The sequence below is a fragment of the Cavia porcellus genome, unplaced genomic scaffold, assembly GCF_034190915.1.
Source record: "Cavia porcellus strain 051 isolate PalLab524CR breed Dunkin Hartley unplaced genomic scaffold, mCavPor4.1 scaffold_15, whole genome shotgun sequence".
NCBI classification, from domain to species: Eukaryota; Metazoa; Chordata; class Mammalia; order Rodentia; family Caviidae; genus Cavia; species Cavia porcellus.
The window spans coordinates 32,804,633-32,830,150 of NW_026947498.1; the positions used below are offsets into that span (position 1 = coordinate 32,804,633).

The following is a 25,518-nucleotide window of genomic DNA, read 5'->3' on the forward strand; positions in this document are numbered from 1 at the left end:
GCTTGATAGCATTAGCCACAGCTTTTAAATATCTCTGATTGAGAAAAATCTCAAACCAAAAAACTTCCAATTTCATGAAATTTAAATATAAAAATGAAAAAACACACTCATTGTATTTTTTAGAGACACATAAAAAAAGAGGAAAAAAGCATAACTCATAATCCTCAGGTACCCATACCCATACTCAGGTATCCATACCCCTCTGATTTTAGTGTGTTTCATTCTACATGTAAACGAAAGGAAAAAGACAAATGGACTGAATTGTGTTTCCCTAAGTCAAATTACTATTTTCCTATATTATTAAGCATTCTGCAGGTTCCTCAGACTAGACACCAATCTTTCACACTCAGTATCTTCAATTTGTTCATTTTAAACTTTCTAATCCAAATTGCACTAATTATTCTCTTAAGAATGCTTTTTCAAATTTACTTGCTAGGGAAATTTCCTGTACTACATGTGCCCATGGACGCTCAAGATTTTGTAGCAATTGTGTCAGTTTTAATGTTACTTTTTGTAGATTTTTAAAAAGCATCAATGAGATTTTAGTTGGAGTTCTATTACGCATTAAGAAAGTATTATCATCTTTATAGTATTGTTTCCATTACTGGAATGAATTTCCCATTCAATTTAATTTCCACTCTCATTTAAACCACTCGTGTATTAAATCTTGAAAGCATATCCTACTCCTAATCTACTCCAGTTCATTTGAGTAGATGTTTTATCAATTATATTTTTAAGTTGGTTTGCTTGTTATTTCGGGAAATTATTGATATCTACATATGTATTTTGAAATGTAAAACTTTGAATAAATGCTACATAATTCTAACAGTTTTCATACATAAACTTGAATAGTATTCACAGATGACAAATTAATGTAGCCATTCTAAATCAATTCTCTCATTCAGCTGGATGTAGATGTTAAAGAATGGAATAAAACAACCAATAGTGAACCATGGGAATAACAGAGTTGTTAAATCAGTAATAACATACATATATAATATTGATACTTTTATATTTATTCTATGAAAAAACATAAAACAGGAAAGAAGAATCTTTTAACTTTGGAGAAATTTATTTTTAAGTATGTTCTTTGTCCTATTTGGGCTGCTAAAAGAAAATAAATCGGATACCTAATAAACAAGAAAGTTTGTTTTTCATATTTCTGGGTGGAACTTCCAAAATTAACTTGGTTGCAGATTTGGTAACTGGTGAGAACTCACCCTTGGTTGATATAAGGCAGCTCCTCACTTCACTTGCATATGGAATAAAGGACAAAAGTACTCCCTTGAGCTGATTTTATAAGAGGACTAATACCTTTCCAGAAAGCTCACCTTGTGATCAAATTAAAAAGACCTTCACCTCCTAAGACTATCATATTGGCAGCTAGAATTTGCACATAAAGATTTTGGGAAGAAAAAGACTTCCAAAGCATTACCAAAAGAACAGTAAAAAAAAAAAAATCATAAAGAGAATGAGTGGACTTGTTTCATGAATATCAGATTTGAAATTCTCACCCAAAAGAAGAACTGTAAGCACAGGAGAAGTGAGACGTGAACATGGCTATTGCGCTCCAGGCACAACCACAGGGTCAGGGTGGCTACAGCCAAGGCAAAGCCGTGTGATAGGAAGTCACAAAAGTGATAGCAGGAGCAAAGCAAGTTGGGTAGCCATTTTTAAGAATATTTGGTTTTACTGTGAGTACGACAGGAAGTCATCAGTGATCCCTGAACACATGAATGAAATGACCCAATTTGGCAGGGTTATTCTTGTTGCCGTGTTGATAATGGACTACACAAAGGGCAAACCAGATCAGCTAATAATCACAATAATACTGATGAGAGCTTTTGACAGCCTTGAAGTAGGGTATTAGCTCTAGATATAGAGGAAAGTGGCCAACGTTTTGTATTTAATTAGAAACAAGGTTAAATCATTGTTGACTATTGTGTGTGGGATGTGAAGGGCAGAGAAAGTGAAGACTTGATGATGATTTCATGGTTTGTAGCCTGAACACACCCTGGTGTGATATGAATGGGAATGGGAATTTTCTGGAAGAGAGGATTGGTAGGTGTTATGGTATGGATCTGGAATATCCCCAAAGGGTTTATGTGTTGAAGCTTGGTCTTCAAGGCAGCAATCAGTGTTCAGATGTGGGGCTGTGGGAAGGTAATTGGATCATGAGCACTCTAACCTCTTCAGTTGATTAATCCTGTGGGAGACTGATAACTATGACTAATTGGAAGGTGATAGAAATTTTGGAAAAGGAGTCTAGTGAGGGAAGTGGATATGGGTACTTACACTGGGGTACTACATATTTTCCCAGCACCCTTCCTTGCTGATTTTCTCATTTCCGCCCCCAAAAAGCCAGCATTTTCTTTGGACACATGCTTCTATCATGAGATCTACCTTGCTACAGGTCTCATGCAATGGAGCCAGTTGAGCACAGAATGAGATTTTTGAAACTGTGAGTCAAAGTACTTTTAAGCACATATCCCAACCTCATTCCAGGAGTGTAAACATAATATACAGCACACCTATACTAAAAAGAAAAATAAATGCATTCATTAAAGTATAAGTTGTCAATCTCTGGTATTTTATTACAGTGACAGAATGTGAAATAATGTAGTGAGGAAGGTAAGGACTTCTGCTTTAAACATGTTAAACTGTAGAAATTTATTAAGCATCAAAATAGAATTGTAGCACGGGAATTTGTATGGATCTCTTATGGAGAAGGTATATGTGAAGATGTAGATATGAATTAAATCTTGAGGAAATGGTTACATATTCTCCAACATATTAACTGATACATATTTGTTGATTGCTAATATTAATTATAGAAATTCAACTTAACATATTTGTTTGTAACGTGCTAAGATGTAGTAATAAATATAATCCCCAGCCTCCTTGAATTTAAAGTATATCAGGATAGATAGATCAATTCATATTTAACATAACCTATTATATTTTAAAGTTAGAATAATTCAAAGGTAGATAATATAAGTAAATCAAAAATAACTTGAAAGTAATTTAATATAAAATGTCCTGGTATATTATCAAAAACACATATTTACCTATATATTTTCATTTGTCAACCCAATATATTATGTGCTGTACAGCTCTGATAATTTTCAAAAATTAATAGTATGAAATAAAGGTTATTATACTAATTATAACTTGTTAGAGCTAATTCATTTTGGTCAGATGAATAACTACAACCTTGACAATGTATATATTGTGTTTTTGAAACTTGTTTTATTTGATGATATCTCTTTGGTTTGGTTTGGTTTTTTGAGACAGGGTTTCCCTTTGCATTTCAAATTGGCCTTGAACTCCTGTAATCCCTTTGCTTAAGCATTCTGAGTTCTGGTTTACAGACATGTGCTACCACGCCAAGCTCATATTTTTGGATTAATTTGATTTCACTATTTTATTATTTCTGCAAATGATAATATGAAAATAATATTTTCTGTTAGATATAGCCATGTCTGCTTTTTAAAATGATTTTTAGTTCAGCTATGAAGTGGACACGATTACATGTAAAGTAATACTTTTTTGGAACCAAATTTAAGTCACAACATTAACACATAATAACAATACACTATAAAGACTGATACATCACAGATGAAAAATGTATTTTATAAATTTAGAAAACTAGGATATTTCAATGAGGGTGTGAAACATCATTTTCGTGCAGAGAGCTGTTAAGTACAAAACCTTTCAAAATATATAAGATTTAGAATGGTGAGGGGGTAGAGTATTTAAAAAGAACACTACAGACAGGTATCATTCAGAGCGCAAGCCCAGGAACTGGCAATATTGTAAGCAAACGAGAGACTGCTTGCATTTTCTTGAGAAGTTCAAGTAAATGCAGGTGAGAAAAGATCAACACATGTGTATGTACAGCGACCGTTTCCTTTTCTGGGCCAAACCATCCTGTTACTGCATTTATGTTTTCTTTACCAGAGCTAATTGTCTGACCATTTATCTCCTTCCTATTTCAGCTAGTCTGTGATCTAATACCACATTCAAAATTTTTAAAACAGTATTTTTGATTAATCAGATTTTTATTTAATTACCTCTATCTCCAGCTCTAACTCATGAATTTCATACTACATTATAATTCACTTGTTTTCACATTGCTTTGCAATTATCACCCACTTATTTTATATCTGTACATTTAATCTCCTCCAGACAAATTGCAATCTCTTAAAAATCAGAGCAGACACTTACTGCTCCTTTGCAACTTCCTCTATACATATTCAGTACTTTGAATGAATGCATTAATTAATCAGTTATGTATTTGGAAGAAATATATATTAGAAAAATAATTTACATTCTAAGTCTCCTCCCTTTTTAATTTCTCAATTTGTCTGTATTTCTCTGCCTTCTTTCATTAAGATTATTCCTGAAGCCAAGCGTGGTGGTTCAAGCCTGTAACCCCAGCACTCAACAGGCTGAGGCAGGAGGATCCTTGCAAATTCGAGACCAGCCTTAGCTACAAAGTGAGCTCAAGGCCAGCCTGAACTGCATAGCGAGACCCTGTGTCAAACAAACAAAGAAACAAAAAAAGATTATTCCTGATCACATAAGAATGCACATATTCACATGCACAGATACAGATAGAATCCACATAAAACATTTTCAAATACATTCTTGTAACAAATATTGTACATGAAGAAATGGTGCTATGTAGCAAGGTAATATCTAACTTTTCTAGAATCAAACTATAGATTTGCTTATTATTACTCTTTTTATGTTAAGACAGCTTCTTAAAAAGCTAGAGAAGTAAGGCATGTCTAAATCCATCAATACTGCAGCTTTATATATGTATAAAAGGTAACACCTGTACGTGTAAGGCAGTGTCTGTGTCTATATACCGTCAATCACCTTCTTCCTTTATTAGTCTCAGATAGAAGATAAACAACAAGACTGACAGTTTTGTGTCCTTTGCTATTTAATGTCACCATTCTAGACAGGAGAACATTATGTCATCACTCAAGTCTGCCACATTTGGTGTATACTCCTATGTGTTTTAAAGACGTTTTTCTCCCTATTCCTCATAAATAAATACAAAAACTTCCTATTGATCATATATCATTTTCTTACGGAAATGTTTTCTGATAATGTAATGTAATTCCAATTCAGATAAGAACATTTATGCACTGCCAAAGTCTTCAGAGGAATGAGGTTTTTCACTTAATAGAAATTCTCTTATAAAACAAAAGTAAATATTAGAAGAAATCCTGATTGTCTTTTTCAAAAAATGGCTTGAATTTCTGCATTTATGTAACATGTAAGCCAAACAGAGAGTATTGTATACTGTGTTAACATGCCAAATTTTAAAGTATTAAGTATTATAATTTTTTTTAAAATCCAATCGTTTATTTTATGGATGATAATTCTAAAAACAATGTAATATGTTTGTTCATAACATTGATCTCTGAACTTCAATACACGGAAAAATTAGCAAAGTGAAAAGCATAAACATATTTAAACAAAATGAACATGGCAATCCAATCTTCCTTTTTTTGTTATAGTTTGTGAAATTTTAATTTAATGTTGGCTAATATTTTAACCTTACAGTGTCATTTTACGGCATGTTTATTTTTAAAAAGCCGTCTAAGTGAGAGAACAGTCCTGTATCTAGCAAATAGTCAAATTAAATAAACAAACAATAAGGTAGAGATAATATAATTTGCCATAATCATTCATGCTATTCTAAACTTTAATATTTTAAAGTTGATATAATGAAATTAATTGCTAAAATTCAGAAATTCAGAAAAACTCAAAGAACCAGGCAAGTGGATAGGATCCCAAATTTCAACACTACACTGGGTCTTTTTTCTTTTATTATGACTAAAAATATAATGAACATTTAAATCTATATTTTTCTGTTTTCAGCTAATGTTATATTATTTTTCATTTACAAAGTTATTTTTGCTTCTAATATGAGGAATTTTGAGAATTTTCATTGAAAATATTTTCTAATACAGTATATTGAGCTTATTCATAATTTTCATTTTTACAAATATGACATGGTGACTTTTGGTGAATGTAAATCTCAATTAAAATTGAAATGACTGCTAGTAGGATATTATCTTGATTTTCTTCCTTTTTATATTTTGAAATGAATTTCTTAAGACTACTTAATAGTGTTTTTCTGATGTTTATATGTTGAACATCCTTCTCTATTGCACTATCATAAAGAAAAGAAATTGGTGAGCAGTAAATATCTGTCATAACCTTTCATCTTCAAAGTTATAATGAAATTTTCCCTTCATTTTTGGATTTAATAACTAATAGACTGAAAATACAGCTCAATATTAGCTATAGAAAATATGCTCCTGATAGATCTTCACTTACAGTTGTCATTATATTTTTCTCAGTAATTTCTGTCTGTATATATGTAAACTGCTGTTTCTCCTGTTTGTGCTTTCTTCTTCTGAGAGGTTTCATGTGGCCCGTCTGCATCACTGTTTTTATGTTTTGCTAGTTTATATGGCTTTAAGTAATTGTAGCATAAATTTGAAACCGTTTTTAGTGTCCTTTTCTTTATCTCTACTTTAATTATATCATTTTGTATTTTGAGATTACTTTTCCTGCGTCTTTTTGATTGTTTTTAAAAAGTCAATGGTCCATCTTCTTGAAGCTTCCTAAGTGTTTTAAATAATTTTCTGATATTTTTCTTGTTCCTGTAACTGATTCCATAGGAGCTCTTGAAAATGTTATTTTCCTTTAACCAACAATAATTTTTAAAACTTATGTTTATTATTTTTGACAATTATGGTAATGCTATTTTTTTAACTATTTTCTGAATTTCTAAACATTAAGGCAATGAAATTTTAATTCTCTTCATGATTAATGTTCAACCAGAGGTATTTACAATATAGAAACCTTAAACATGTGAAATTTCAAGGGCCCAGGCTTCTTTGTTCTTGTTGTTATTCCATCACCTAAAGACTTAGAAGCTTCCAAACGAGAGAGAGAGAGAGAGAGAGAGAGAGAGAGAGAGAGAGAGAGAGAGAGAGGTTCTATCATAGATCTGAAGCTCAGAATAAAGTGCAATATATTTATTACACTCATCTCATATTTTCTACTTCATCTGATCACATGTTATACTCTATTACTGGACAACTATCTCCTAAATTTAATTATGAAAAAATTTTCTTTTGAAAAAAGGAAGCTTAAAATTAATAATTTTAGCTGCATGTATTCATCTACAAGTAACAATTTGCCCAGAATAGATGTGTATAGAACCTTCATATTTGATACTTGGGATTTCCTAACACATACCCAGTTTCTCCCATTAGATCACAAGACTCTGTGTATCTCAGAAGGGATCTCAACTCGATTTTTCAGAAAATAAAGCAAAAGTTCTAGCTGCAATGAATACCACCAAATATCATCATCAGAAATAGCAGCAATAGCACTCTCATCATGGTGTTAATGTTTCTCCAAGTAATGCTTGCATGCATGTAATCAGTCTTTGATAAGACACTGTGTATATCTATTGTTGTATTAAGCACATAGTTGATAATCATCTTGTTCTTTGATAATCTTTTGAATTATTTTCAGTACTTTTGTTGCAAAACAGCTTCTTTTGCTCAACTAAGATGGAAACTGTGAGTTGGCAAAGTGCAGGTCTTCTAGCAGTTCTTGTTACATATCAATATTGCTGATAATTGACAGGTGACACAGGCAGGTGCTGGTCTCTGCCACTGCCAGATGCCACCTTCTAGCAAACCCGAATTGTAGTAGCAGACAGTGTAATTCAACTGAACTGGGTGCTTGCTTCTGCCACTGGTCTTAGCTGGCTGTTGGTCTTTGGAACTCTTCAGTGTTAACAACTCTGAGAATTTATTGCTCTTTTTTGGAAATGATCCTTTGTCTATATTACTGAGAATTTAGAAAACCCCAAATACATTCAGAAGTTTTGGACCCTACCTTAGCCAAGAAATAATTATGACCAGGTTTACAGGAACTCCAGATTGAGTTTTTATAGCAACAGGGTCCAGGCTGTGGTCAGTATGGGAGGGAGCCCTGGTGGACTAAAACCAGATCAGTAGCTGGGATGCTACTTACATAGCAGCTGCAGGGTGGTTTCAGGAAAAGACAGGCCTGAAAGTTTGCTGTAAATATTGAGTATGCAATAAGTGGCTCAGACCACTGCATTCCTGAACTTAAGCACTCCAGGGTGCCCCTTCTTCCAACAGCCAACCTTGTCATCTGAAGCGGCTGGAGCCGGGGATGGCATCATATTGAAGTGGAGAATGACAGGATGATAATCTGGGGAGGACACTGAATCCACTTGAGCACAAGAAAGAGCACAAGGAGATGAGCTGGGGGGATGCTGGTTTCTGGACATGTTGGCTAAACCTCCAATAGAAACAAGTAAAAATGAGTTAGTCTCTTCACCACTGGCTCAACTTGCGTTGAAGGCAATTTCTTTTATTCTTTTGTTTGTTTCTTTGTTTTCATATGAGGAATTCCAGAAAAACTTTTGTGTTGTTCTCTAAATATATTGTAGAATGTACAAACAATTTCATAGTAAGTTAGTTTTAAACATCTTTCTTATTCTGTCTTAGATTTCAATACTATTTTATGTGGTCTACCCTTTCACATGGTTCTCATTATCATAATGTACGCTCTATAGGAAAGACCATCTCCACAGTGGAGCACAGTTGTTGCTCTTCATAAGTATCCAAAGTCAAGTCAAACTCAAAGCCACTAAGTCCAGATCTCAAAGCTTCCTATGAACGCTGTGGATTCAGCAAGTGCAGCAGCCTTTGAAGCAGTACATGTCACACTATGGATTCCCCTCTTGAGAATTAGTAAGAGTGCTGTGAGTTCAGAGCTTTCTCTCTGAGTTTCAGAAGCGACTTTCACAGCATGTCTCATTTCAACCGAGCTACAAAGCAGGAATTCAAGCTTACTGCTGAAACATATTTAATGCAATAAAACACAGTGTACTCTTTGATTCTAGATTGCATGTGGTGTGTCCAGTTTCTGGTATATTTTAATATTTTTGAATAAAAGTCGAAACATTAATTGTGTGAATTATGGGAGAATTAATCTCTAATATACTCACTCTTAAGAGACTTTTTTTTTGCCGTAGCTGGAATCGAACTCAGGACTGCATTTGCTAGGCAGGTGCTGTGCCACTGAGCACCCCCCAAGAGACTTAACAAATTAACTTTCTTTAGTCACTTTTTTGTGTCATGGTTTTCACAACTTCCATTTCGATATTGGATTTTTGTTCTCCAATTTAAATATCATTTTAGATTTATTATTCTTTTCTTTGATTATATATGCAGCATATATATCTATTACTTTATACATTACATAAGCTATCAATATATGCGTATTATAAGTAACTAGGTATTTTTTTGTATAAAGTACTAAAAGTATAGTTCAATACAAAATATACTTAGAATTTTGAAATATTACATTTTAGTTATGGTAACATTCTTTCCTATTATATAATTGCTTTATGTGGTTTTTGCTAAAATTTTTACAGAGTTAAATCCTAAATGCTGTGTTTTTATACACTGCAAAATTTCTAAAATTCACTTTATATTTTACAATGTATAAAAACAGTTAAATGACTAAGATTAATAAAAATCAAATGATTTATGTGCAAAGAGAGATGAGAATCTTAAAGAATGCTTTGATTTTTTTTTCTTAGAAAATAGTTTGTCATTTCTCAAATTCTATATTAAATTAACATTTCCTAATTTCTAATGCCCTAACATTTAGGACTTTGTCATGGAACATGTTGTATTTGCAATAAGGCATTGTAGAAACTATTCATAATGAGCAGTACTTGATTACTTTCAATAGACAGTATTATGTTTGTGAAAGTTTTTCTTGTCCTTCTTATGCTCAAAGAGGCAAATTAGTAAGACTGAGAAAATAACAGAAGAAAAAAGATCAAGATTAATCAGTTAAGCATTTTTTTCACAAATGTACTTTATTAGTGAAAAATATTTCGCATATTTCACAGAAAAGTAAGGACTGTTACAAAAATTTTTGTTCTTTTGGTGTCAAGATTGTAATTGAATGGATAAAATATAAAATTGAGGAAAAATCTTTAATACGTGCCTGAATTTACTATAGCAAATTGTATACTCTAAGAATTGCTTACATGTAAGAATCATGCTTTCTCCTTATAAACTATAGAACTAAAAATTTTAATCCAAATATCAGGCTGCAAAATGTGTACTTTAGGATTATTAGAATCACACACAGCATAAATCCAGTTATTTTTCCCTTCCTATGCTCCAGATATTAACTGCATGCTTTCACCAAATTAGAATGCTATAAAGTTGCATGATTACAATTTACAAGAGTTTATTTCTCTACCTAATGCAGGCAGATGTCTTCAATCCCAATGTGACTTTTTGTATTTTGTATGCATTTCCATAATTATATAATCTTGTACCTTTGATATAAATGTTCTTTAAGAGTAATACTACATGGCTGCATAAGGTAGTTTTATTGTTAGAAGTAAAAAATCAAATTTCATCTGTCTATAAGGAGACCAATATATTGTAAATTATTGCAAAGAATGAAAGGTTACAAAGTTGCTCAGTTTAAATATTGCATCCTTTGCTTGTTTTACTAATCCAGGTTATTAGTAAACTGTAGCAAGTTTCAAAGTACATCAAATGCTAAAAGGTATTTTCTTAAAGAAAAGAAAAAATATCATAATAAACATTTAGAAAAACAGTTATGTGTTTAAGATTCAACAAAATATTTATGAACTTTTATTTTATTGGTTTGTACATGTTTTGTCTATATATGATCCTTGAAAATGTGTCTCAGCATTTTGTAATTGTTAGTTTCAGTGATTACTAAATGATTTCCCGACTACAGCTGCTTATATTAAACATGGAACTGATGTATCTTATATATAATTGTGGGGTATTCACTTCAAGAAAACACTGCCAGTAAACATAGTGTTTATCCACTATATCAAATTATTGTTGCATGTGCAGCAAAATTTGGGCACAAAGTAAAAGTAAAAATTCCCAAATAACATTAATTTAAGTTTCAAGTCTTAAAGAAAATTCTAATGGTTAATTTGCAAAATTATATTTGATTCTTTTATCTAATGGGCAGTTTCTATTGTTGATAGTGCTATTAATGCTTATTCATTTGATCTTTTTAAATGGAGAGTATATCAAGTCATCAGAGAGTTTAGTCTTTTAGCATTTTAGGCATAAATTTATAAACGAATTTTCTGTTATGGTCTCATGCCATTAGGAAAATGTCATATTCGTTCTTCTTAACCAAAATAATTATTTACTGAAATAAATACATAGTAGGAATCAAGAGAATCTAATTTTTAAAAGGAAAGCTGGTATTAGAAAAGGGGAAGGATCAAGTATAAGAGATATTGTCTATGCTGAAGCAATGTATAATTTAGGTGCATATCTACATTGCTATGCATAATATATACATACATATATAGTAACACAGGACTATTTGCCCAATTTTCTCAAAATAGATTCATTGCTTGGGATTCTACCTCAATGAACTAGACACGAGTGTGCTTCTCTATGACTTTGTGTTGGTCTCTTTAAAGACATATTTGTTTCATCATTCTTTTCATAGTAATGAATCCTAGGAAAAAGAAAATTTTGAGTGCATGAAATCTAATTTTCTAAAGGTACAATTATGAAACAAACTTGTTTACCTGCACAATTTTTCTTCAGTTGTTAACTTATAAGTTACAATATTTTCAACATTAAAATCAGTCAAATTAGAGTGCTATATTCACAAAAAAGGTAATTCAGATGATTTTAAAACATGGATGCATAATGCTATTGAAGTATAACTCATACCTGAAAACACCTTAAAAATCTAAAGAAATATTTTAACAAATGATTTTTGGGCATATAATGTATAATACACAGTTGAGTTAGTGATTCTTAAATGAGAGTCTTGCATTGTGTAGTGCTTTTCCTAAATGAAGTTCAAAGGTCTTACAAACGTATTTCAAATGACTTCAGCAGTCAGTGAGGTATATTGCATGATGATATGGGGAATATCATTAAATGTTGCAAGCAACTAGACATTATATAAACAATTTGTGACAAAAACTCACTACTTCATAAGCAAAACCATTAAAAGTATAAAACACTCTGTAAATATACTTTTGTTATCAATCACAAATCAACCTGAAAATACTTTTGAAAAATTTAATGGATTTTTAGCAGGATAACTATGATTTTCTACTCAGGCACCAGTGTTTCTTCTGCTATCAATGTCCTCTTTTTTCCCAATGAAAACATTCTCACTATTAAATTGTGTGTTTATCAGATAAGATTGAAGATTTGATACTGCTTTTTCTTCTTTCTGAAAATGTACTATACAGGTTATCACAGAGATGAAATTATAACGTATCATGAATATGTATGTGTATCTGAGTGTGTGCATGTGTGTATGTGTGTGTGTGTGTATGTGTGTGTGTGTGTGTATGTGTGTGTGTGTGTGTGTGTGTCTGTATGTATGTATGAGCAGAATGTTTAGAGGATTTCATTATCTAAAAAATTGTATCGGAAAAATTTATTTGGAATCCTTAAGTGAAGGCTTCATATTTTTAAAGACATCATTATACAAAGGAATTATGGTATTTTTTTACAAACTGAAGTGGGATTTTTTTGTTTATTTTACATGTAAGAATTATAATCCAGAAATTGTGGGGCATGCTTATAATCCCAACTGCAGGAGACTGCAGCAGGAAATCTGAAGTTGGAGACCAGGCTGTGCAGAATAGAGACATGGCTATACTGTGGTTCAAAATAAGTTTTGGAGATGAAGTTCAGTCGAGAGACCCTGAACTCAATCCCCAAAACTCCCAAACATTTTATGTCATATGTACGTTGATGTAAAATTGAGATATGCATTATTTATATATTCATAGTAAATATGCATATTTTTTATTTAATTGAATCCAATAGATAAAGAACAATAATATGCTTTCATCTTCTAAAGATTATGATTAGAGCTTAAAGGATGACACAGTTGAAATAAAATAAATATAAGGCTATGATAGCATGTAAATTTTTATTTGAAAATGTGAATCATTCTTGACACCATAAGGATAATTCAATATTAGTAATTATTTTTAATATTTATAGTATATAGAATTTTGTATTAAACCATCAAAATTAGCACTATTGGGAGGAAATTATATGTTGCCATTTTTCAACATTTCTAGATATCTGCCTTAATTTTCATATAGACACAGAAAATGTCAATGTAGTAGTATAATTGGCATGACTGAAGCATCTAGCATTCACTAATCCTTTCCCATAGTGCTTTGCTAGAGTACATATTCTATCTGCTGTGCATTATCGGACTAAACAAGGAACGAGAACAAAACTGAGAAGTGTCCTTTCAGGCTTGTGATATTAATGCTGCTCATGCTTGCTTCCTCATGTCTCTTTCACCTAGAATGTTTTCACATTGCCAAACTGAGGACAGAAGCATACGTCTTGACATTTGTGTAGAGCACATTACCCTCCATCAACTAAGCTGAGCAAGTTTTTACTATTAAATAAAAACCTGCCTGTATGTTAAGCCAATGAAATGGAGCCCTAAATATCTAAAGCATCAAAAAGCAAATCCAAATCATAAGGTCACTGAAAACTAGGTTAATTAAGATATCAAAGAGTATTCAAATTGATTTGTGTTTCCAAATTATCTTGACATATGATGTGGTCAAATAGGAGTATTTATTATCTTTAAGGTAGAACAAGTTGCAATGTCTGAATCAATAGATTATTAAAAGTATGGACCACCATAATGAGCAACATAACTTTTTTCAATTTACCCTTATGAAAGTATTACGCATTTTAATTTTGATTCCTATTGCAGATATTTTGGTGCTATATAGCTGAAACTAATAATCTAAAGATTTAGACCATAAAAATCAAGAGTAACAAATTTCTTCTCAATCTATCCTACAAAATGATATATTTCAAGTGCAAAAAATATAATATACATTTTTAAGTCACTGATGTACTTATATGTTTAATAACATTTAAAATTGTATCTCACTGAAATGATTCATTAGAAAAATAACTGCTGTTTTATTTATTTACCTGTTATTTTCATTTGTTCACTCACTTGCTAAACAGAGAAAATTATTATTATGAAGAAGACTGTTATGTTAACTCTTGGCAATAGAAATGATCTCATATACAGCTGAGAACTTGTAAGACATAGCCATGGCCTAAAGTAAAAGGTACACATCAGCATGCAAATAACAGACCAGATAAAATTTTATCTTTAGGGGCTGGGGATTTAGTTCAGCGGCATAAGCGCCTGCCTTGCAAGCAGGCAGTCATGAGTTCGATCCCTGGTACCGATAAAGATGAAAAAGTAAAAAAAAATAAAATAAATAAAATAAAAAAATTATCTTTAATCTCTAATTGATAAACAAATAGTGATTAAGTTCTGTATCAGTCAGTTTTGCTAAAACAACTGTTTGACACATTCAATTTAAAGAGAAAGGGATTGATTTTAGCTTACAGTTTCATAGAATTCAGTCCATGCATGACCGGATTAAGACAGAGACATCATGGCAGGAGAACATGATGAAGGAACATTTCTCAACTCATGACAGCATGATAGCAGGGGCTGGGGAAGAGTGCCAGAGAGGAAGGACTGCGCATCAAACAGATCCTCAAGGTCACATGCCCGTGGCCAATTTTTTCTAAGTAGGCCTTGTCTCCTAATGAGCCATCCTCCCCTGCACTCATCACTGAGTTAACACATTGATTATTTTAGTGACTTACAGTCCATTCCCCTCTCCAAGAATCTCGTCATCCCGAAGTTTCCTAATCAACACCTCTCTGTACAAGGTGCATTGTGGAATTCTTCCCAAAGGAAGAAGTAAACCTGATTTGAGATGGAAAGAAGGATTTAGCAAGGAAGCAGTATATTAATTTATATTATTTTGAAGAGTAAGTGTTATGTGGGAACATGAAGAGAAAAGAAATGTCTTTAAGCAGAGAATGTTCTGCTTGCCATAGTTGAAAAAAAAAATGCTCATATAGTTGTAGCCATATAGGTATTTTCAGAGAGAACAGAAACATAGAGTAGAAAAATAAAGACTATTGAGATATTTCTGCCCTCTATTACATGATAGTTTAAATATCATCTTATAGAAGAGATAACATTGTATGCATATATTTAAGTCTTCAAATACGTAATAGAGTGAAAGAATGGAGGTGCTGCCCTAGGACAGGCGTTGAGGACTTCTGCGGGATGGTTAGGCTTCAGCAAAGGCAACCACAGAGAAAGTAGAAAATAACATGGAATTTGTAATTATCCCTCAAACATTCAATTGTCCCTACCCGATTTTATTAAATTTCGGTGTGTTTTACATGTATCAACATTTCTCTTGGTCAGATATTTAGTAATAAGTGATTAAAAGAACCACAATGAGAGTAAGGCTTTATGTTTTTATGTATTTGAATTAAAAAAAAAGCTGAGCCATTCAAAAGAGATAAATATTCTGTTGCTTAAAAACTTCCCTCAAAGAGTGACAGTTTCCAGATTTATTGTTTAGGTTCTGCCCACATTTCTATGCTGAAACTCCATTTTCTATGATTTCAGTCCAGGTTGAGACTTGCTAAGCCAAAGAGCAGCTCTGGAGCAATGGTTATTATTACCAGTTTTCCAGAGATTGATTCAGATAGTTTTACATTGCATGATTGTAAATCTCAAAAAAGAAAAAGATTTAATAGTTTGGCACTTTATCTGTTTTAAAGTGGTACTCTGTGGTATTATTATAACTGATACAAACATTTTGTATAACAAATACATTTCTACTGGGTTATCAATGAGTAAAGTAACATTTTGATAAGAATATGAGTAGCTAGATTATTTTTCTTATCTTACCTCTTCTGGAATATCTAGAGCCACAATTTACATGGACCAACTCCAGATTCTAAATATAAAGTCTAACAAGAATTAAGTTTTAGTTTTATATTACTTTTATAGATTTTATAATCATTTATCTGCTTTGATTTCCTTTCGGGCTGATTAGGGTACAAGTCTAATTAGATGTTAAACTGTTCTAGCATAGCAAAGCTGTCTTTGTAAAAACTTTGATTTTTCCTGTTTCTAACCCTTATGAGAAAGTAGAGATTTCACCTGACAAAGCAGGAGCCAGTGGATTACAGGAATCAATTTGGTTATTTATCAGTTCTAGAGAAATCAGCAGGGATCCAAAGGATTAGGCAGGGACATGGGTGGATGTGGGCACTGTATGCATGGTTATGGAAACTGAGAAAACAGCAGAACATAGATCTGAGTAACCTAGGAAACAACAGAAACAGAAGGAGTCCATTTTCAGGAAGCAGGAATCAAAGTAATCCTTATTGAATCAAAGGCTTTAGATTTAGCATCCTGAGCGACCTCTTTCTCATAGGCAGAATTTGTCTTATTGTACTGACACACATAAACTCTGCATAAAAATCAAATGGGGACACCTAGGTGTAGATAATGGACATTGAGATGAAGAGAATAAAAGTGATGTCTTAGTTATTTTTCTTGTTGCTGAGACAAAATACTTGACACTGTTAGTCAAAGAAGGAAAATTTATTTAGCTCATAGTTCATAGAGATTTCAGTCTACAATCAGCTGACTCAAAGGCGGGGTGATGTGGCAGGGTTTACTGCAAGAGGAGAAACAGTCCCTGGCAAAGCAAGGCGGGCAGACATCAGCAAGCAGGATGCAGGAAACAGCAACAGCGGCAAGCACCACAGCAGTCTTCTTTTCATCTATTATATTTTATCCAGGACACTCACACTTAGGGTGCACAGCACTACACCCGGAAAGGGGCTTCTATTATCCATGCACTGGCAGACATAAGACACACCAACTGGTGGATTAAGTAATCGCACACCCTTGATCCTAGCACATACAAAATAATCCCAGCATCACGTACTCGCACCCAGCCATCTCTGAAAACCCCACAAATGACCACATGAGGCTTTGGGGGGGCATGAATGATAACAGGTGGCAAATTAAGGTTCTTAACATCTTACATCATACCTGATATGGAACTTATTTTAAGAATAATAGGTATTTTACAAATGTTTAAATATATGCAATGATTATTATTGTTTTTTACCTCATACAGATGTGGAATGGTATGCTTTATTATATTATCATTAAGAATTTAAGTAGCCAAGATGACAGCTGAAGTGACTTTTGTCATTTTTATGTAGGCTTATTGTTTATAACCTTACTATGTAGTGAAATATAATTATGTATAAATATAAATGTAATTATTAATTATTCAGCATAATATAATATTCAATTAATATGTATACTTTTCTAAAATATTAATTTTTGAAATATCTTACTTTTACCAAATACTGGTAATTTGTATATTCAGTTTAATTAAAAATTTACTAAGGAGAACCTATTATACCATGACATGTGTGAGATCTTGTGGATAATGCAAAAGGTGTAAGTTAATCATGATCTTTGTAAACTTCAAGAAAGATATTAAATTAGGACAAAAGTATCAAATAATAGAATTATTCCCATTGAATTTTAGCATTCTCTTTAAAATGATTGCAAGTAAGCTTTATTTCATTATTTAATTACATTTAAATATGTCACTGGAAACCAACTTAAAGATATTTGAAAAGTTTGTGGCAATACATGTTACCACTATTACAATAAGTAGAAAAGAAAGGAAATCGATAGATAAAGCTATAAATGGAGCATGCACACATTTTCCATTTCTTAATTTTTTGTTCTGTTTTGTTTTATATTTATGTGCATATGTGGTGATGAGGAGGATTTAACTCAGGGATGTCATGCATGCTCAGCAAATGCTCTGCCACTGAGCTGTGTCCCTTGCTCTGCTAGTAGGTTCTTGAATGAATAATGCTAGATAGGACTACTGTAATTAAGTCAATTTGATTTAAAATGAATTAATATAAAATGTATAAAGTACGCTGGTAACTTTTGTAAATGGGTGTGAAATGCGAGTAAAATTCTCCAAGTAATTACTTTAGAAGTTTTATTTTATGCAGCATCAACTCCAAATATGCATTTGTATGATTGATGAACCATTTAGAATCAGTGGTATATTGAGAAAATAATTTTATCCAGAGTTAAGAACTATTTAATAGATTCTTTCTCATTGGTTAATGCTTCTTATTTGCTGCTGAGATTAAATTCTAAGGTACTTGGAGTTTTGAACCATGAAATCACCTCACCAATGAGTGGAAGGCACGTAATGGCTGATGAGGTATGACCGCCAGTGGCCTACTTAATCCCTTAACTAATGTTTAATCTCTAATAGGTGAGCACTTTTTCACTCTTTTATTACAATTGCTGCTCCTTCTCTTAAATTATTCATTCCTAGGGAAATAGCTTAATGATATTTAAGTAGAATGTTATTGCTCTTATTTATATTTTAAAAGCCCATTTAAGTAACAATTAAGATTCAGTGTTTTAAAAAGGAAACTTTTTAAAAGATTTAATTCACTTCAGTTGAGACTATCACAAATATTTCTTTATTATTTATTTGGGAATTACTCTGAGAAGAGTTAAGAAATACATATACTTTCTGGTTAGCTGTTTTAGAATTCATTTAGAAATTGTGAGGTAAAATCACAGCATTTTCAAAATTTGCTAATTCTTCACTGCAAATTATCTCCAATAAACTATCATTTTGATAAAAATTTATATAGTGGATGTTTCTAGTTCTTTTATAATCAACAGTGTCTCAATGGGAACATTCTATTTTATTTTATTTTATTTTATTTTATTTTATTTTATTTTATCTTGTTTTATTAGTTTTTGCCTCTCTCCCATGAGGATCCTGGGGTGCATTACTGAAGAGAACTTCCTAGTTAAGTTCTGTTTCACTCTGTTCTTATCATATATAGACAGAGTTTAGTTCTCAGTTTCAATTCAATAGCCGTTCAACTTGTTGAACACTACTGTGCAGAGAGCGATGGCTCAGGGTGCTGAGATAGTGAGACAATATCCTGTGCATGGTGAGCCTACTGATTTATAGTGTAATCCCTTGGACTACTAAAGTTTTTCTTTATGCTTCACACTTAAAAAGCTGTTTTGGAGTAAAGAGTAGATGACACAGAAACATTTATAGACTTGAAAGAATTTATACTGTGGATGCATGATTGCTTAAAATACTTTGCACAACAAAAATAATGAGTCATATCTATTGTTTAGCAAGTGGACTATAAAGAAATTTATGAAATATATAATCAGTGAAACAAGTTTGCAGGATCTTGTTTCCTGGGAATCCTGCTTATCAGTTTTTGAATATATATTCATAATATGCTAAAACGTATTTCTCATACCTCTACTCACATGGAAGAATTATTATCTTCACTTACCACACAGCAAACAGGTGTGAAGTATTTAAGAAAACTGCTCAAATGCACATGGTTAATCAAATAACAAAGTTTACATTAAATTTCAGGTTTTGCACTATTTGGAGATTTACTTATTTAAAGCTAATAATAATTCTAAAGCAACTCAAAGAATTATATGATTTGGTAAGTTAGATCAATTAAAATATTTTAGATTCTAAAATACTTATGTTTTCATCAAGATTCCAAATGCAGGTATCTTAAAATCATTATTGTAAATATATTTAAGGCACGACTACAAGATATCACTCAGCTCATATAATATTGCAAAGATGAAAGCGAGTCAAAGTGAACCAAGAATTTGTGTCCATCAGAAACCAAATCTTGTACAGGTTTGAACTATTTTTTGATCAAGTGTTTTAAATGTATTCCATACAGATTTGGTCACAATTTTGAACGTTTTATACTTATATGAATTACAAATTATTCAATTATGAAAGTTTTATGTTTATTGAGTAATCCATTGTGACTACAGTTTCTGCAAAATAGTTGTTTAAAGAGAGATAAATTCTTTTTCTCACATTTTACTGAAAACTGTTAAGTTCTTCTATCAGTGGGATCTGTTACTGGAAATAAAATTGCACAAAGAGGTAGGGTTTTTGATTTATTCACATATTAAGGCAAGGCTTGAGGTTTTTCTTTTAGATAACCACTTTAAAAATTAAATATAATGTAAACATGCCGATATATGATACAGTTATATTTAGAATATAATATACATTAAACTATGGAAATTAGATATTTGTATATATTGTATAAGAAAAAACTATTATTGTAAACTATAGATTTGTAAATTGTTAACGTAACATTAATTCCTATTATGAAAATAGTAAATTTATTTCCCAGTGTTTTCTCTAGGCAACTGAACAATGAGTTTATTATGGTACGTTAGAGACAGAGTATGAAATACACATTTATAAAAGATGTCTGCTATATCCTACTGGAGATACAACTGCATTCGTAATCACACCCACTTTACTTTTCAAAACCAATAAAACTAGGATAAAAATATTTATATTCATTTGTATCCTTACGAAATTAGAGTTTTAAAAATGTCACCAAAGAGACTACAATCATTTATATATTTGTTATTTGAGTTTTCAGGCGATGATTTCTTAAGGATGTAAAAGTACCATAAAATTTTAGAATTTTCTCTAATGATTATTTTATAGTCACTCTTCTCATGAGCCACCCAAGGAAAGTACAGGTAATATTAAAATATTTGGCATTTGAGATTCTCTTGTATAATATAAATGTACAAATGAATTTTATGCTTTGATACTCTAAGCATTCCTCTTACTCTTTTCAAATGTTTTTATTTTTTAAAAATTCAGTTTTAATTGTTGATTCATAAGAAATAATACACAGAGTTCTCATGTACTTTACCCCCAAGTAGCAGCTTGATAACTATAAAACAACATCACAAATAAAATTAAATACTGAAATAGTTCACCAATCTTGTTTGATTTTTGCCAGTTTTACATGTAGTCATTTTTGTGAGTTTGTGCATGTGTGTATGCTTGTCTCTCATATGCTCACACATGTGCACATATGTGCATTAGTACATCTTTAACTGCCAATGCTCATCAGCATTCAAGACACAGGATAGGTCTCCAGCACAGGAACCATTGTATTATTACCTTGCAAGCACGCTCACATCACTCTACATTACTATTCCTGTCCCTTAGCAATCATTGATCTGCTTTCTGCTTCTACAATTGTGTAATTTGAAAACACTGTATAAATATATTCTATCTTGATTTGTTTATATTTTTCAGTGTATCACTTTGTAGTCTTTACATAGCGGCTGCCTGACATGCTGTCATCAATCCCTCACATAACAACCCTCCTTAACTTTGAACAGATTCTGCTCTTGCCACTTTCATGAATGTCTTCAATTTGTCTTTGGTGCTACCTCTATGTCTTAATCAGTTTAATGTGTTTGCCATTCGTGGTCATTTGTACTTTGAGGAAGACTCAGAAGTCACGGCACAAGATCTAGTGAGTAAAGAGGATAAGCACATGCCATAGCGTTTTAGCAAGCCCGCCTTTCTGTTGGATGGCATCAGCAACATTCATTGTTTTTTTTGTTTTGTTTGTTTGTTTGTTTTTTTTGTTTTTGTTTTTGTTTTTTTTTTAATCAAATCTCCTAAAGACACTCATGAAAGAACTTCTAAAACTGTTTCAGGAAGTGAGAACAAAAGGATCAGTGTGCTTGAACCAGAAATGTATATTTTGAGAATTACTGACAATACTCCTTTCATTTTATTTTTACTTTTAAAAATTCACCAGATACTTTTGCTGTTTCTGTAAATATGTGATTTGTCACACTGTTTGAATAGCAAGATTTTACCACTTTAAATAGGACCTTACTTCTTTAGGTCTTTTTCAGCACCTCCCTTTTTGTTTGTCCTGAGTATTCTTTCTCTCTATTGAACACTGCATCCATTGATATGATTATTTTGTTTCGTTTACCATATAAAATAAAAACCCTAGAGAAGGTGAGCATTTATCTTAGTTTGATTCTACCATTGTCCCTCTTTTGTCTTTCTTTCTGCTGCTCTAAGGTGCCTTTGTTTGTCTCTTCTGCTTGACGTGCTTTAGTGGGTGTTCAAGAAATGTTTGCCCGAAACAAGCAGTCTTAGTATTATTTCATCTGAGAATATCTTTATTTTCCTGTGATTCCTGAAAATATGCTCATTGTGTAAGGAACACATATTAATTATTTTCTTTCAGTATTTGAAAAATATGCCTCTTCCTCTGAACTCCGTGATTTCAAATAAGAAATATTTTGTATTATTTGTGTTTACATAATGTGTCCTTCACTATAGTGCTTTAAAGCTCTTTGTTTTTTAATTTTCAGAAATTTATGTAAGTTGAAATACACTTTAGAATTTTCCTTTTTGAGGTTTTCTCGGTTTCTTGATTCCATAGATGTTTGTCTTTTACCAAATTTGGAAAGTTTTCAGTGACTTTATTTCAGTTCTTTTTCTGCCTCACTATTCTTTTTATCTCTCTCTGCAACTTTGCTTACCAGTGGTGGATATCTTTTTGTTGCCTCTCAGTTTCCCTAGGATCTCTTGTGTAATTTATTTGTTTACTTTTCATATTTTCTTTCATTTGCTGAGATTGGGTGAATTCTACTGCTGTAACTAAATTCACTGATTGTGCCTTCTGTAATGTCCTTTGACTATTGAACCATTTTATTTTGGCTATTGAAATTTTTATTTGTATGACTTAGACTTTAATAACAGTTTTCTTGCTGAAAATTTCTTTTATTTCATGTTTCAAGATAATTACTAATGATTTGCTTATGTATTTTTATCAGAGGCTAACTGAAATCCATTTCAGATAATTCCCATATCTGATTCACCTCAAAGTTGGACTGTATTCATTACCTTTTCTCATATACGTTTTGGTTTTCTAGATATGAGTTATGACCAATGACCTTACAAGTTTATCCTAGACATTTTGATTGTTATATTAGGAGATGCTGAATGCTATTTAAATCTTCTATTCTAGGAGCTGGTTAAGTTTAACACACAGGCCCTAACTTACATTTATAGGATGTAATTCTCACAACAATTTAACTCTTAAGCTATTTAGTCAAATTGACTTGTCCAATTCCACTAGAGGGTCACACTGATCTCTACTAATACCACATCTCAGGGCAGAATAGCTTCCTCAGGTGAGTCGATCTGGGAGTCTTGGCAGAAAAAGAGGCTCTCTAGCCCATGGGAAGCAGCGTTTATCTCCTGAGCTGGGTGCTGACTATAGAGCACTCTCACTACTCGGCTGATCAATTATACATTGTGTCTAGATGAGGAAAGGGCGCCTCAGGCCTGATGAAGAACGATATTGCTCCCTGGAGCTTCTTGTACATGAGCTAGTCTTTTTTGATGCTGCTGGGGGACTCCCACTGATCAGCAGTAGAAATAGATTTCTTGGGGCCACCTTGCTTTGCTAAGTTGTGTTTGGGAGAAGCCTGGGCTTAAACTATCTTTTACTGTTGTGTTTAGTACCTACTGTGGTGTTCCTCCATTCTGATACTCCTAATAACTCTTCCTTCTCTATCTTTCAGAGTACTCTTAGTAGTCTCTTGCTTAATCCAGCTTTCACAGCTGTACTTAATGAAGCACTTTATGACACTTAAACTTCTTTTATTTCTTCCATAAAATTAATCAGGAGATTCATAATTCAACGAATCTAAACAATATCTGGTGAATCAAGTGTTCTGAGACAGAAAGTGATTTGCACCAAGAACAAACAAACACAGAGTGCACTAAACAGTCAGAGCAAATTTAAGCATCAAGTAGCTTACAGATGCTTTTCAATTAAATGTCAAATCGGTTTAAGTGCAGTTCAACAAATACAATGGCAATGACTTTTTTTAAGCTGGGAATTGAACTTAGGACCACGTGCTTACCAGGCAGGTGTCCTGTCTCTGAGCTATACCCACAGTCTGGCAAGTACTTTTAATGTGGGATTATTTTTTGTTGTTGTTTTAGTAAACGTATTGCAATCATATTTTCTAAATTTATCTGCCTACTGAAGTGAAGCTAGTTTGTTCATAGTCTTTCTTGGCATTGGCTTTCAAAGAAAGAGGTAGTGAAGGGAAGCTATTTTTATTTTCACCATCCTCCCCTCACTGAAATTATTGTGCTAGATATAAGCATTTAATTAAAAATTTATTTCTGAGAACATTAAGGAACACTGAATTCTACTTAGATTTTTAAAAATCTGATAAAACGTTTCAATACATTTAATACTTCTTTAATGGTTTCAAAAGGCAAGATATATATATATATATATATATATATATATATATATATATATGCATAGCCAAATATAATGCTTACCTTATCATGTTAAAATCTATAGTCTAAATGCCTTGACTATGTCTAAAGTTGTTACTGACATTTTCAATATTTTCTCTTTCCAGCTTTAAGGGACAATAGGATCGAACTAGTTCGGGCTTCCTGGCATGAACTGAGTATCAGTGTCAGTGACGTGTCTCTCTCTGATGAAGGACAGTACACTTGTTCCTTATTTACAATGCCTGTCAAAACTTCCAAGGCCTATCTCACTGTTCTGGGTAAGTGCAAGTGGCTAACATCACAGAATCACAAAGCAGAGTGATGCGGACAACTATAGCAACATGATTCAATAAGAAAAGGTATTTTGAAGGTTGTATTCAAAGATATACTCCAATTTTGCTGTATGCTACACTATAATAAGAGGCATTTGAAAATAAATTGGTCATGTTCTCCATTTTATAAATGGACAAAAGGAATTGTAGACACTTACATGCTTGCTGCAGGCATAAAGCCCTTTTCTTCATAACTAGCAACACACACCGTTTTCATGACTTCCAGTTAATATTTTCTATAAAATCATACTTATATTGTTTGAATTCTAATACCTTTATTGAGTGACAGAATAAAGAATGCAGTGAGCTATCTTGTGCTTTTTCATTTTATCGCATAAGTCACCTGACGGGGTCATCCTGATAACCTGTGGCTTTCAAAAATGACCTGTTTGTGTAATTAAGTGAATTTCCATGGTCCTGACATTTCCATGCGTCTCCCCCCTCCAAATTTGTATTTTCTGAATTTCTAGCACATCAAGTCACTTGTTCATGCAGCTTGTAGCTTCTTTGAGCTTTTATTCTCTAAGTATTGGGCTATTTTCTAAAAGGTTAAAATGACATGAAAAAGCAATACATTCATAGAGATTCTGAGGAAATAAAGTTGCAGCTCAGAGCTCTCTGTGATTCCACAGACGTCAGTGCCCCAATCAGCCGAAATTGCTGCAGTTCATTGAAACACACCTGTGCACTGAACAAGTTAGAGGGATTTAAAGATTGATTTTTGTGCCCCTAGCTTGCTTTCCTTTTTAAGATACGGCACAACATTCTATGAAAAAGGACTGATACATACTGTTCTTTTGGGAGGGAACAGTAAAGCTAATCCAGTGAATGAATTGGTTTTGTGCTTAGGATATGAAATTTGTTTTGTAGCAAGTTGCACAGGGACTATTTTGTGAAAATCTTCACAAGTTTGTCATTACGGACAAAATATAC

General features: G+C 32.4%; 1 protein-coding gene across 3 annotated transcripts in view; it reads left to right on the top strand.

Moving 5' to 3' along the window:
* The window catches only part of Cadm2 (cell adhesion molecule 2), a 980,415-nt gene that overhangs the window by 805,221 nt on the left and 149,676 nt on the right, over positions 1–25,518 (top strand). For all 3 annotated transcript variants that reach the window (XM_063224759.1, XM_063224757.1, XM_063224758.1), the window contains one exon: positions 24,379–24,531. In XM_063224759.1, the coding sequence (XP_063080829.1) occupies positions 24,379–24,531 (153 nt within the window). The remainder of the gene's footprint in view (positions 1–24,378; positions 24,532–25,518) is intronic.